The sequence below is a fragment of the Sceloporus occidentalis genome, unplaced genomic scaffold (genome assembly GCF_023333645.1).
Source record: "Sceloporus occidentalis isolate IW3139 unplaced genomic scaffold, rSceOcc1.0.p SCAF_75, whole genome shotgun sequence".
In the NCBI taxonomy this organism is placed as follows: domain Eukaryota; kingdom Metazoa; phylum Chordata; class Lepidosauria; order Squamata; family Phrynosomatidae; genus Sceloporus; species Sceloporus occidentalis.
The window spans coordinates 2,058,039-2,071,891 of NW_028317055.1; the positions used below are offsets into that span (position 1 = coordinate 2,058,039).

The 13,853-nt window shown below is 34.4% G+C and overlaps 1 protein-coding gene across 9 annotated transcripts in view; it reads left to right on the forward strand.

Annotated features, from left to right (window-relative positions):
* Window positions 1–13,853, forward strand: part of LOC149285889 (teneurin-2-like) — a 771,075-nt gene that overhangs the window by 126,932 nt on the left and 630,290 nt on the right. The window contains exon 3 of one of the 9 annotated variants that reach the window (XM_089494755.1): window positions 8,816–8,822. The exons of the other annotated variants lie outside the window; for them this stretch is intronic. Coding sequence (XP_089350881.1) covers window positions 8,816–8,822 — 7 coding nt within the window. The remainder of the gene's footprint in view (window positions 1–8,815; window positions 8,823–13,853) is intronic. 9 annotated transcript variants of the gene reach the window in all.

Below are 13,853 nucleotides of genomic sequence, written 5' to 3' on the forward strand. Positions count from 1 at the left end.
TCTTGTGTGTATGTCCCCTCCCCTCTTTTTGTTCCCTCTCCTGTTGATAACTTCCACCAAAACTCAATAAAAACTTTGATTCATAAAAAAAAAAAAAAATTTAAACATATTGCACTATATTTTTGTTTTTTTCATATAAATGGATCCTACATTATAAGAATGAAGGTTCCAGGTTTTAATCTTTTTTGCACATTAGTGTAATAAGAGCACAACCCACTTGTTTATGTATATATGTATGTATAAGTAAGTGATGGCATGGATATGAAATTGGGGGCAAAGATGGCCCAGGGAGGCTGTTTGGAGGCAAATATGGCACAGGGAGGCTGTTTCGGGACAAAGATTGCAGAGACATGCTGTTTGGGGACAAAGGTTGCAAGTCCTATGTGTGCATTATCTTGGGGATTCTTGGAATGCCCCTAAACTGGTCAAGGTTGCAGCAAGTGCTTTAGGTCAGTGTTAAATAGGCCAATTTTAAATGGGTGGAGTTGCAAATTAATTACTCAGACCCATGTAATTAAAGGAGGTACTAAGGCATGTTTACAGAGCAGTTATTTGCATACATGGGAACCTGAGGTGTTCCCAGCTATTGGTTGTTCATTCATGAGTTGAGAAAATGGTATCTATAATAATGTTTAAGTTACATTTGTGTTATATCACCAGAAATTTCTACTTTTTCCACAAAAAATTACAGGTCTCACAAAAGACATATAATTTGACAACAGAACTATTCGGCCCTTCTGTTCTACTCTTCCCTAACTCAGTCCTTGGTCTTGTCTTGGTTTCAGGATAACCATATACCTATGCCATGCATGTTTATATTCCCTTACTGTTTAGCCCCAAATCACTGTGGAAGAATGTTCAAAGCTTTTAGGCTCAGATTTGTACAATGGTTTAATCTTTAAGGGCTTGATCAGAAAGCAAGGTTAAAAACTGAAGAATCCCACATCTGCTGTTCCACTATAAACCTCTCAAGGGGGGGTGGTATAAGTTAGGGCCATGACGGATCCAGGAGGGCAATGGGACAATTGCCCCCACTGAGAAACATGGCAGCATTCACCTGGGGCAGAAATAAACACATTTCTGCCCCAGGTGAAATGCACTTACCACTTTATGCCCCTAATTTTAACAGAGGCAGGGGTTCACCGGTAATGTCAAGGACAGGGTGAGGCTTCACCATGATAAATGAATTGTGTGTCTAGGTAGTGTGTGTGTGACATTGTGCCAGTGTATATCAGTGTGTGTGTGTCTGGGTATCTTAGTGTGTTTTAATGTGTGTGTCTAGGTATGTTAGAAATATTGCTCTTTCAGAGATTTGACTGTATATCTGGCCCTGGTTAGGTCATGAAAGGACTTTACGCACATGGCTGAAATGCAATTTTATCATCATTTCAAGAGTACCTATCCTTCAGGTCAATAACAAAGCAATTCCTGTGGCACATGATTTGATTATGGAAATTTATTTTTTGTGTATTCATATAAACATTTAATGCAGTCTCAAGCAGATATTTTTGGTGTCTTGCAATGCACACATAACAAATCCAGTTTCCCCATTGCAAATTATGCTACAGTAGGCCCCACAGTGGAGGGGATACAGTTTAATCAGAGGAGATTGATCCTTTATCCCCCTCTATTCCTATTCTAAAAGTATGGTAACACAATGGAACAAAGTATGATGGAAAATGATCCCTTATTGTGTCTACAGTAATTTAGTTATAATTGTTTTTTTCTTGGCTGCAAGATGGTGCTTGTCAGAGAAAAATGGTTGGGGCTCTGCAAATAAAAAAAAAATAAAAAATCTTGATTTGTTATTTTTCTTATAATTTTTTTGATCATCCCTTAATGGTTAAAAATAAATATATCAGATCCTTTTAAATAAAAAAAGTAGCCACACACAAAAATACTTTAAGACCAAAGATCACTTACAATTGTGAACACAGCTCTTGAAAAAAATAATAATGAAGTGGACTTTTTATTAATAACTGACTGCCCCCCCTCAATCACTGCAGCATGTTCAAGGCTCATATTTGTACAATGGTGTAATCTTTAAGCTGATTGTAAAATCAGAAAGCTTGGATCAACCCTGACGAGTAAAAAAATAGCAAATGTGCTTGCATTGTTGGATTAGCACTCATGCATTCTATACCGTTTATTGTGCTCTTACAATATAGTACCATCTTAGGCAGGAGAGATTTACTTTGCAAGAATTCTATATATCAAGAATTGATGTAAAAAAGCACAATAACAATGTAAACTCTTTTTTTTACCAATAAATATGTTAAGAAAAATATAGAAGATAAACATTTGTTTAATGATAATTAAATGTGTTATGTGTGTGTTTATATATATATATATATATACACACACAACACATATAAACAACATTATAGAACCGCTAAGTAATAGCTTAAGGGAATAGGAATGTGGGATGAGGCAAATACAGATTGTGCTTATTGCTAGAAGATATCAAACCCATTATGAGTAGAACTCTCCTGTGAAAAGAAGTTCTTGCATTTTTTGTCAGTTTTAAAAATCATTGTTATCATTATATATAGAAAATTCACGCGGGAATAAATATTGTTTGCACTGACAAAAAAGTAGGCCTTAAAATACAACTTTTAAATTAAGGGACAAATACTTTTAATGTAAAATGCCCTTGTAATATCACCGAAAAAAAACCTATTTAAATTATATAAAATAAATTTGATATTTTGCTAGTGTGACGTATACAGTTTGTGTGCATTTATTTTGTTCAATATTTGTACAGCAGAGTCATTTTTATTTGCTTTTGGGCATGTTGCATGTTATCTATAACTCTATACAAGACTTAACTTCTACTTGGAGAGCATTATATGTAAATGAAGATGGCGAACACCTGCATTGAAAGCATGTGTTGATCGCTTACTTACCCATATTAGCTTTAGGCATTATGTCATAATCCATCACATTTTGTGATAGGCAGCTAATTGATATTCTAGAACTATATCATTTCTTAAGCGGTCAGAATACAAGTTTGTCAGGCACTTTCACTGTGAAGATTGAAACTTTCTCTGTAACTCTAACCATATAGTAATGATGCTTTAGAATTTAGATCTGTATTATTTTGTGTTCACATTTAATATCATGCTGTTAAGAATAAAAATGAATCGCATGTAAGCCAAATGAATGTATGAGTGTATAAATAATCACAAAAATTAGGTGAACATACTTTTCCCTGCCTTTACCACACAAAAGTATAAACAGAGTAGAGCTCTTCCACTAAACTGGAAGTTTGCATTTGACTTGAACACGTCAGCTCACCAATTTCAGTATGGATTATAGAAAGGTAAACCCTAGTAAGCCTAGTAAGTAGCAGAAAATAATGGCGGCCTCACAAAATATTGACACTTTGGGCCCAATTTGGACATTTCCACTTAGTGGTGTACTCACTTTTGTTGCCAAGGTTTTAGACATTAATGGCTGTGTGTTGAGTTATTTCGAGGGGACAGCAAATTTACAGGCTATACACTCACTACTTTACGTTGTAGCAGAGTGTCGATTCTGCAGTGTTGTCACATGAAAAGATATAATAAAACATTTACAAAAATTTACAATTTTTACCTTTAACATTAATAATACATGTTTATTTTATTAATAATACCTAAAGAAAAAAAAACATAAGCAAATTATTAGTAATACCAGAGTCACATAACTAAAAATCACAATAAATCTAAAAAGCACCAGTGCATACTTTTAATTACCATTCATTAATGCTAACTACCATTATAGTGTATTGGCTGTAAAGAAAAATGTATTTTACCTTACTGATAGATATGCCCCTCTGCCCCCTGATATGCCTCTCTGCCCCCCAGATATACCACTCTGCTCACGAGATATGCCACTCTGCCCCCTAGAAAGGCCACTCTGCCCCCTGATATTACACTCTGCCCCCCTAGATATGCCACTCTACCCCCCAGATATGCCACTCTGTTCCCCTAAGGTTTGGCGAACTTTAAATTTTTAAAGAAATGGTTCGCGCGAACAGACAAGAACCATCTGAATCCCACCACTGGTTATGGTGTAATAGAAATGGAAGCAGCAACCTCGAATTTGAATGCCAAAATGCATAAGATTTAGTTGGCACTACATATTACTGTGAAAACACAATATTCTTGTTAGCTCTGTACCAAGAAACATATGCATTGTGTACCCTTTCTTGCTAAGCAACTGTTTTTACAGCCAGGGCCAAATTTTATCTTCAGAAAAATGGAATGTACTGCTGAATTTGGCAATAGAGTAACAATATCTATTAATGATAAAATTATTGTATTTTGAAGCTTCAACTGTAAAAATCTGTATAATAAACACATTAAAGTAATAAAAAAATAGACTTCGTATTCGGGCGAACATGAAAAAGGGGTGTTTTCATTGCTCAGCCCGAATAACGAACATACGTACACGGCGGCAGCAAAATATCTACGAAGAATACCTTCATCACCTTTAGTGAAAAGATAAGGCCAACATTCAGACAACCCAAATCCAAACCCTAATGTATACTGTGGCATTTTAGTAGTGTCTCATTTCACTGTTAAGGGTATTTTTAATGTAATATTCTAATTAATTTGCCTTTAGTAGGCTTCGACCTACCATGAAATTCTTTAGACTTCAGATTTCATCTACAGATGACTTTATAAGGAAAAGAGATTGATGGAGGGAAATTTTTTACAGTTATAGTCTGACAGACTGAAAAAAAACCCTCTGAATTAATGATCCTTATTTCTTTAATTGAATGTTAGCCAGACTGTTTTTTTGGACTTTTTATGACATCTTGTTAACTAGCTACCCAGACATTAAGGAGATGTCCACTTATTGCCATCTGGAACGTCCTTACACAACGTTTGTTTCCTGGTGTCAGTTCTACAGTCCTTCATTTATTCATCTCTGTCAAATACTTCATAAGAAGTTAATTACTTTACAGTTACTGTCAAGTAGCATTCTTTTTCATAAATTAACTGCAGTGGATTTGTATTAATTATAGTGGTTATCTGCTGGAATCAATCTGATTCTTTCAACCAACTGGGTACCATCATCATCTTTATGGTGTATTTTGTGTATGAATCGGTACATATACCTTTGCTGTAGTTTAAAAAGCAAACATCATAAAATATAGCAGGTCAGTATAAAACTATATTACGTATTTCCTAATGCTATTTTATAGTAGCTCATTAAAGTTACCATTATTTACATATAGCTTGAACTAAAGTACATGTTTGTACAACTCTGTAGCAGTATTTATCATTTTTTAACCATTAGTATGAACCACTTTTTTTAAAAAAAAAAAGGCTATACTTACTAGTATCTATTTAGTCAGCAAGTACCATTACCTTATAAATTTAAACTGGTATTACACTACCCCTGTTGGAACCCACAACATCGAGACACTGTTAATAGAATATTAACCTGACATGAATATGACAAATAAAACAATATTTATAGCTTTTTTCCTAAAACAATGTTTATCGCCCCTGAAAATAAAATGTCACTAGGACCTGATTACATAAAGAATAGGAAATCATAACCACAAACATCACTAGATCTGTAAAGGGACAATATCCTGGAGTGTTTCCTGATTTTTCTTCTTCTAACCTATGCCACATATCCGCTTTTATATTATCTGTTTAATATGTCATAGAATCACATTATCTTTTATCGAGCCCACATTTTTTTTACTTTTATTGTAATTCTGCTCACTTTCCTGTTTGATCCATCTTATGTGTAACATAAATGCTCAATCGCATTCACATCCTATGTCCGGTACACCCAATTGGTAGTCAAGAATCTGGTCCTTTCAACATAATTTTGTTTCCGGTACATATAATACTGATACACATATTTATTTATTGGATTGCAACAATACAAACACTTTTAATAGTATTTTTATATATTTTTTTTAATTTTCCATACACATTCTAATTAAATTTATCATTGAAATTGAGATTTTCCCCTTTAATTCCAGCAGGGTATACATACATCTTTTAGAATGGAACAATGAAAAATACACAGAATACAATTATGGCACAGTTAGTGATATTTTAGCGTTGTTAAATGCTTCAAGGTAAATAACCCCTTTAGATGTCTTACATTGTTCTCTGCAATAAAATCAATATTATCTTGAATTTGGAAACATAGTTTATGGTAAGCACACCACTTTATTTATTATTACAGAATAGCCTAAAGGAATACATGAAAATGTTTACATACAGAGTAAAAAGGTACCCAATGTTGTCTCCTAACATTTTTAATTCATTCATCATGTTGTGTGCTACAGATGCTTTTTCTTATGTTTTACATATAATTTTATTTATTTTAAAATCTTATTATGTAGGCAAAATTACATAGAAAGTATGTATATGTCCAATAATATTATTGAACATAATTGTTAGTTTTGTCTGGGTATTTTATCATTTTTATGAAGTCTGTCCAGATGGATACATTGTCTCTTCTACACAAGCTCTTAGTTATTCTTTGTTTCATGACTGCATATTGCATACTTTTGATTTCACAGACTGCATATATTTTATACTATAGAACACGAGGAGCATGCAGAGAATGCTGGAGCTTTGCAGTTGGTCTATATGCTAAAGACAGTACTACCATATAAGCCCAGGGGTGTCCAAGATATATCTGAAGTGGGCCCCTTCATCAGAAATATATGTGTGTGTGGGCTACATACCTCGACACAAACTTTCACACTGACATACCCAAAGACAAATGTTTATACACTAGCATACCCAGACAAAGACAAATGTTAACACACTGACTTATTCCCAAACACGCATACTAACATATCCAAACATACTAGCATACCCACATACTAACATACACTGATACACCCAGACACATAGACATGCACTAACATTCCCAAACAGAGACTCATACCCAGACACACACATACATACACACACACTAACATGCCCAAACTCACATGCAATTTACCTAGGTATTTAGGGTAGATTAGGTAGGTAGGTTTTCTTAAACCATAAAAATAATTTTTGAGATTATACAGAATTGTCTGTTTCCTATTGCACATGAAATGCAATATACCCCTATATCAAAACAAAAATGAACAGAAGCAATAGTGGCCAAAATATCAGCTTTTCACATTATTTGGACACATTGGTTAACCATATGCAAATGTAGCATCAAACGAAATAAGCTGCTCATAGTTTTGCACTGTAAAAGCATTTGCATTCTTTTTATTTGTCATTATATTTTTATTTTGTTCAGTTTCAAAATGTGTTCACTTTTGTTGCATATATGCTTTGAGCCTTTATTTGAAAATAACACTTAAACTGCATCGCTAACGAATTTTTATTCCTTAAGACTTAATGGAAATACAAATGTGAATTGCAATCAATAGCAATGCATGGCATTTTCAATTTATATTAAAATGAGAATTTTTCTAAACAGCCCCCTTTTGTGATTAATTCTAAGAAGAATACACAGTTCACACAAAGAAAAATTTCCCAGATTGGAAAGTTCTTTTTAAACTTAATAACTGCAAATTCTGTTAGTGTGGTAGGTGAGTTTTACACTATACACTGATTGTTTTCATTACTTTAAATTGGTTATTATTCTAAGGATTACAGTAAAAATGGACAGCAGAGGTAACATTTTTAATTATCTTTCCAAATTAAGCTTGTTAATATGTCCTGTAATTGAAATTCATTACTTCAACTTTATTGTTTAGTCATTATCTTATAATGTGACTCAACTGAATTATAATCCCAGTTTTAAGAGTCACCAATATTGCAAATAAGTTGAAGGCACACAAACCCATTAACTTTTCCAGCTAACTCTTCTATTAGATATTGGGAATCAAGCATGACCAACATAAATAATGAAGCCACCGAATTTTAACATGGATTAAATTAGAATTTTATATTTGGGTTCCATTTCTAAACCTGTGACATCAGAAGGCAGACGGTGGTACTTACATACAATTATTTTTTCATGACATATGCTAATGGCAAAATGAAGTCATGAATTGTTGTTAATACCCCGTTAATAGGTCCAATTTGTTAAAAAGATTACATACAATTGCATTATATTTAGTGTAACATGGTCCTTGCTATTGTTCTGTGAAGCTAAGAAGCAGAAGCTACTGCAACATTGAGCATTCATGGCATTTAGAAACATCTACTTCAATATATATTTATATTTTCTTCCAGGATATTCACCTATCCTTTTTTTCTACATATGAAGTACATGATAAATTAACTTCAAATGGTTATACCAAAGGAACATCTTACATTTCATTTAGAATTTAAACATAGTTACATAGTACATAAGGTTGAAAAAGACCTAAGTCCATCAAGTTCAACTCTTCTACCTAATCTTCTTACTCTTGATCCAAAAGAAGGCAAAAAAAACCCCAATAATTAAGCTACTTCCAATTCTGCCATCAGAGGGAAAAATTCCTTCTTGACTACCAAAGGCAATCGGATTTCTCATTGGATCAAGAAGCTCTAAAATATTAATTCTATTTATAGCCCTGTATAACAAGCCTTTCTAAAAAAAAAAATATCCAGACCCCTAACATGATGTTGCAAAACACCCCATACACCCCAACATATAAGGTACACTCCAGGCATCATGTGCATTTTCTTGCATATGACAGCTTAATGTCACCTTTAAATTAAAAAAATGTTCAGCACAAGTGCACAAAGGGTTCCAGTAGAGTCTCCTCTATGCAGATGCTCTATTCTATTGCATCTCAAGGCTCGTTCCGGCAAATGCATCTCCTGTTTACCAGCCAGTAGCCAGCAGCTCAGTTGAGATTTTCAGTAGGCCTAACAAGACCTCCCACACGCATCCAATGTCAAGGGTAAGGTGACAACATATACAGTATATATATACTGCAGACATACTGTAAGTATGGGAATTAATATGAATAACTATATACATTCATGACATTTGCCACTATATAATCTAAGTTGAGATATAACTCAATAATACACAAGAAAAATAATATGTAATGTATCCCTCTACCATAATCAAAATATTGTTGCAGAATTCATAGCATGCTGCTGCTTGGTTCAGACCTCATCACAGAAGCAACAAACTAAACTTCTTGCTAATCTTCTGGCTGTTCTTAGGAGACTTATGGAAGTTCTGGGTCTTGCAAGAGATTCTATTATTGATGGAGTTAAGAAGAAAACAATCGAATGGAAACAAGCCAAAAATACCCAAATGTCTGGGAGAAGTGTATAATTGTGATTTAAAGCATACCTACTGATTCAAAAATCAATTTTGGTATTGCTATGTCTAGTATTCTGACAAAACCCAATTCATTTAATTAATAGAAACCTTTGCAGATACTTCATTTATTTATACTTCAACTGTGTCCATTAAAAGAGTATTGATGCTGAAAAAGTCCATACATTTGCCATGCTGAGAAATAATTCTGCATGCTTAAAAGAGATAAGTGATGGAGAAATAGTACAATGGGTTTTGTGTCTAGGCAATTACGGTATATTTAGTTTATATAAAAAAAACATATTTCGGCTTAAAGCATGGTCTTTATGTGGAATTTATATGAAACACTCAGTACTGTGCAAATGTTTTAGACAAGTGTTAAAGAAATATATAAAGTAAAAAAATCAAAATGTAAATAGTTTATTTGTTAATCATTTAATAAAATGCAAAGTGCGTGAACAGTGAAAAATTTCAATCAAATCAATATTTGGTGTGACCACCCTTTGCCTTAATAGCATCAATTTTTCTAGGTAAACTTGAACAGGGGTTTTGTAGACATTTTATTAGGTGTATGATTAAACAGTTATAACAAACATATGCTAATGATTATCAATTTAATATGTAAGTTAAACACAGCCATTAACTGAAATAGAAACATCCGTGTAGGAGGAATAAAACTGGGTGAAGAATAGCCAAACTCACTAAAAAGGTGAGGTTGCTAAAGAAGTCTAATGTCAATACACTATAGAAAAGCTGAGCACAGCAACAAGACACAAGATAGTTATATTGCAATAGCAATATCTCTCCAAGGCTGATCAATTGCAAAGCAGATTGTGGTGTCAAGATATTCTGTCCAAGCTCTTTGGAAACAGCACAAACAAAAGGGCAATGTTGGGGACCGTAGACGCAGTGGTTGGACAAGGAACCTTAGTGCAGCAGATGAAACACATCATGCTTATTTCACAATCAGAAGATGTCCAGCAGTCCCATGAGCCCAGCGTTGGCAAGAAGCAGTAGGACCATGGTACACCCATCTACTGTCCATGGAAGACTTGTGGCCAAAAAGCCATAAGACAAGGCCACACTACTCAATGTTGAGAACAGGCAGATACTTCTCCATCATGCAATCCCATCAGAAAGGCTTCTGATTAACCCCCAAATGTATTTTGCAGCAAGGCAATGACCACAAATATAGAGCCAAAGAACAAAAAAGCACAAGGAGCATTAGAAGTGATGGCATGTCCCCCACCGAGCCCTGATCTCAGCATCATCCAGTCTGTCTCGGTTTGCATGAAGAGAGAAGCAATGCAGGCTGCCTGAATCCACAGAATAACTGAGGTCTACAAGATTTTTGGAACAACCTACCTGCCGAGTTCCTTAAAATATTGTGTGCAACAAACTGATGTCCTTTCCCCAAATACAAATCTATTTGATTTGTCTTCCAAAAAGACATTCCAACATTTGGGAATTAAACCTTTTGAACAGCAAAGAAATAATAGATCAGTGTGTGAATATTTCCTAAATATACATAAGAAAACTAAACAATTTGCTAGATCTTCAAAACAAAGACTTATAATTGACATAAAAGATCCCTTGTTGAAATGAGACTGGCAGCAGGGAACTTTACTGGTTTAACAAAATATCCATGCTATAAATTTACTTGTACTATAAAATTCTATATTGATGTTATTTAGCCCCCACTAGACCACATAAAATAAATAATTCTATCTCTGATCATTGTAGGAGATGGTTCCCTTCTCCATATTTGGTGGAATTTTATTGACCTTATTTCACTTAAATCTGAACTATCTCATCTTTATTTCCATTAACATTTCCTCTTACTGCAGCTATTTTTGTTTCATTTGGGCTTACCTCTTGGGAAAAAAGAAACCTATTAGTCAATATTCTTATAGCAGCAACAATCTGTATTGCTAGGATTCACACAAAAATTGACCAAATCTGGCAAGAGATCTTAAAACAAAATAAATGTCAACAAAGTATAAAATGTGGTTTTCATTTACATCAATATCTTTTAGTTACTTACAAGGGAACATGGCACTTTATTATTTAAATATACTATAAGTAACTAAATAGTGCTAGGCTTATCTTCTTTGCATGCCCCCCACCAGCTCCCCATCACCTTAAAAAAACACATTTAAAATGGTTGTACTAGCAAATAAGACCCTCCATAATACTGCTCCTCCATATATTTCTCCTCTCATAAAAAAATGTTCCCATACTCAATCTTTATGTTCTTCCCCAGTCGTTCCTCCTCACTTATAATCTCTTCCTTTTACTGTCTACAAGACTTTACTGTTTACAAGACGGTCCTGGCACGTCAATTGCCATTAACCCTTGGTTTTCGGGTGACGTGCCCCGACTGTCAATTGTCATTAAGGGGTTAAGAACACCTATGATATGATTTTATAATTTTATGTAGTAGACAATTTATAATTATTTTATATGCATTATATACATTTTAATAATATGAATGTTGGAATGTCTCTTTGTATTTAATGTTAAACTATTAAATATTAAAGAACAAAAATACTGTGTGTAAGTGTTTCTAGAAGAATTGATGCTGTTTTAAAGGCAAAGGGTTGCCACACCAAATATTGATTTGATTTATATTTTTCTTCTGTTTGTTCACATTTTGTTAAAAATAAACTATTAACATGTCTATTTTTGAAAACTGACATGTTTACAGCATTTTGTCAGTACAATGTTTACAGCATTATCAGTACAATCACGGACTTTTCTAAAGTGCTTAAGCCTCGGCTGGAGTTTTAATAAACACCTCCTCGCTCTATTTTAAATGTAAAAAAGGCCATAGAATAGAGCTACATCTGGCTATATTTATGGATATTGAGATGTTTGTAAATTGTGTAACTGATTCCCAGACCACTGGTGAGCCATGCTTTGCTTTTATATGTTGGAAGTATTTTTTTTTTTCTCCAAATTCCAATCCACTTGGATATCTGACAGAAAAAGTTTAGCAACCCCTAGAGCCGGATGAAAGGTCAGCATTGCCATACCCCTTAAGTGCCCTATTTTCTGCAGCATAGTCCCAATTGTCAGGCACATCTGATAAATTGAGGCAAAAATTGATACAACACAGACCACATATCCCACATTGTAATACAGTACAATGAAGCAATGCTCTGGGATATGACACATATTTCAAAGAGGCATGTGAAACAAGTTACAAGCCATATCAATGTCATTACAAGCAAAACAATAAAGAATAAACATGTCTATACATGGGTAACACAATCTGTTTCTTGCAACACTACTTGAAGATCATGGAGCTACCTTGAGTTGAAAAGAGTGGTTGATCCCAAAAGATTACAAAGGGCACAATATTGTTCACTCTTTAATTACACAAGTACAGACAGTACCTGAATGTCCTGTAAGCTAAGTTTGCTAAGTAAAAAATATATTTTTTAAAGCTTATGGGACCCTGCTAAGCATCCACTTCCCACAACAAAATTTTTACTGGCAAAATGGTAACTCATACCAGACCACCTCTTTCTCCTGTAACCCCTTAATTTCTAAAACATGCTTCACATGGCAGTCTGTGTCTCCTCTACCACTCCATTGGTGTGCCTCCAGGCTCAGTCCTGAGGTCTCTACTCTTCCCTATCTACTTCACCACTCTTTGAAAACAAATTTCTTTTTTTTATTCTATAACCTCAACATGTTAATCTGTCCCCTGACATCTTTCCCTCTCCCAGAAAAGTAGGGTAACCAATTTATTTAGAAAACTATAATGACTCAAAATGGCACAGACACTTTAGAGCATGCTTTATATTGTACACAATGCAAGAAAACCTTTAATTCAAAGGTAGGTCAAATATAATTAAATGCTTACCCAAATTGTTTTTAAAATGACAACTAATCACTAACTTTAATATTATTTGTACAAACGTTACTGTTAAGTAAACAGAACAGAAAACATATTTGTGTAGAAATCCTAAACACAAACTGGATGGGTCATAGGATGGAGAACACCCAATTATGTCATACCCAGCCAGCATCATCAAGAACACCACACAATGTGCAAGCAAACACCACATCAGATGCGACACTAAGCTTTTGTTCTCTAGTAAAATACAAAATATTGTTTTCCCCATTTCAATCAGACAAGTAGGATGCGTGTGATGAGGCAAAGGATATTATGGTTGAAGGGGATGGATGCAGGAAGGGAAGTGATGAGTTGGAATGTAAGATGGACAGGACAAATAGGTGTTAGCTAAACGATAGTGGCAGAGGAGCAGGAGGAGTGTGAGGCAGAATAGAGGGTTAGGGGGAGAGATAAAATTAAGCTGGTTATATGTAACTGAGGAAAGGTAAAATAGGGTAATAGAAAAGTAATGGGAAATATGTCTGTGGTGCAAAGAGGGAGAACAAAAGATAATGTGCTTTTAAGCACTCGTTCAAACAATTGTTTGATTATGTCAGGACATGTTTCTAAAAATAGACAGCTCATGGATATAGGATTTTCATTCACAGGCAAGGGTTGGAAGCGTTCAGCCTGAGAGGGAATCGTAAATGGCAGTCTAGTGTTACAGGCCAAACACAGTTTGAAGGTTTCTGTTACTTTGGTCACCCTAATGTTT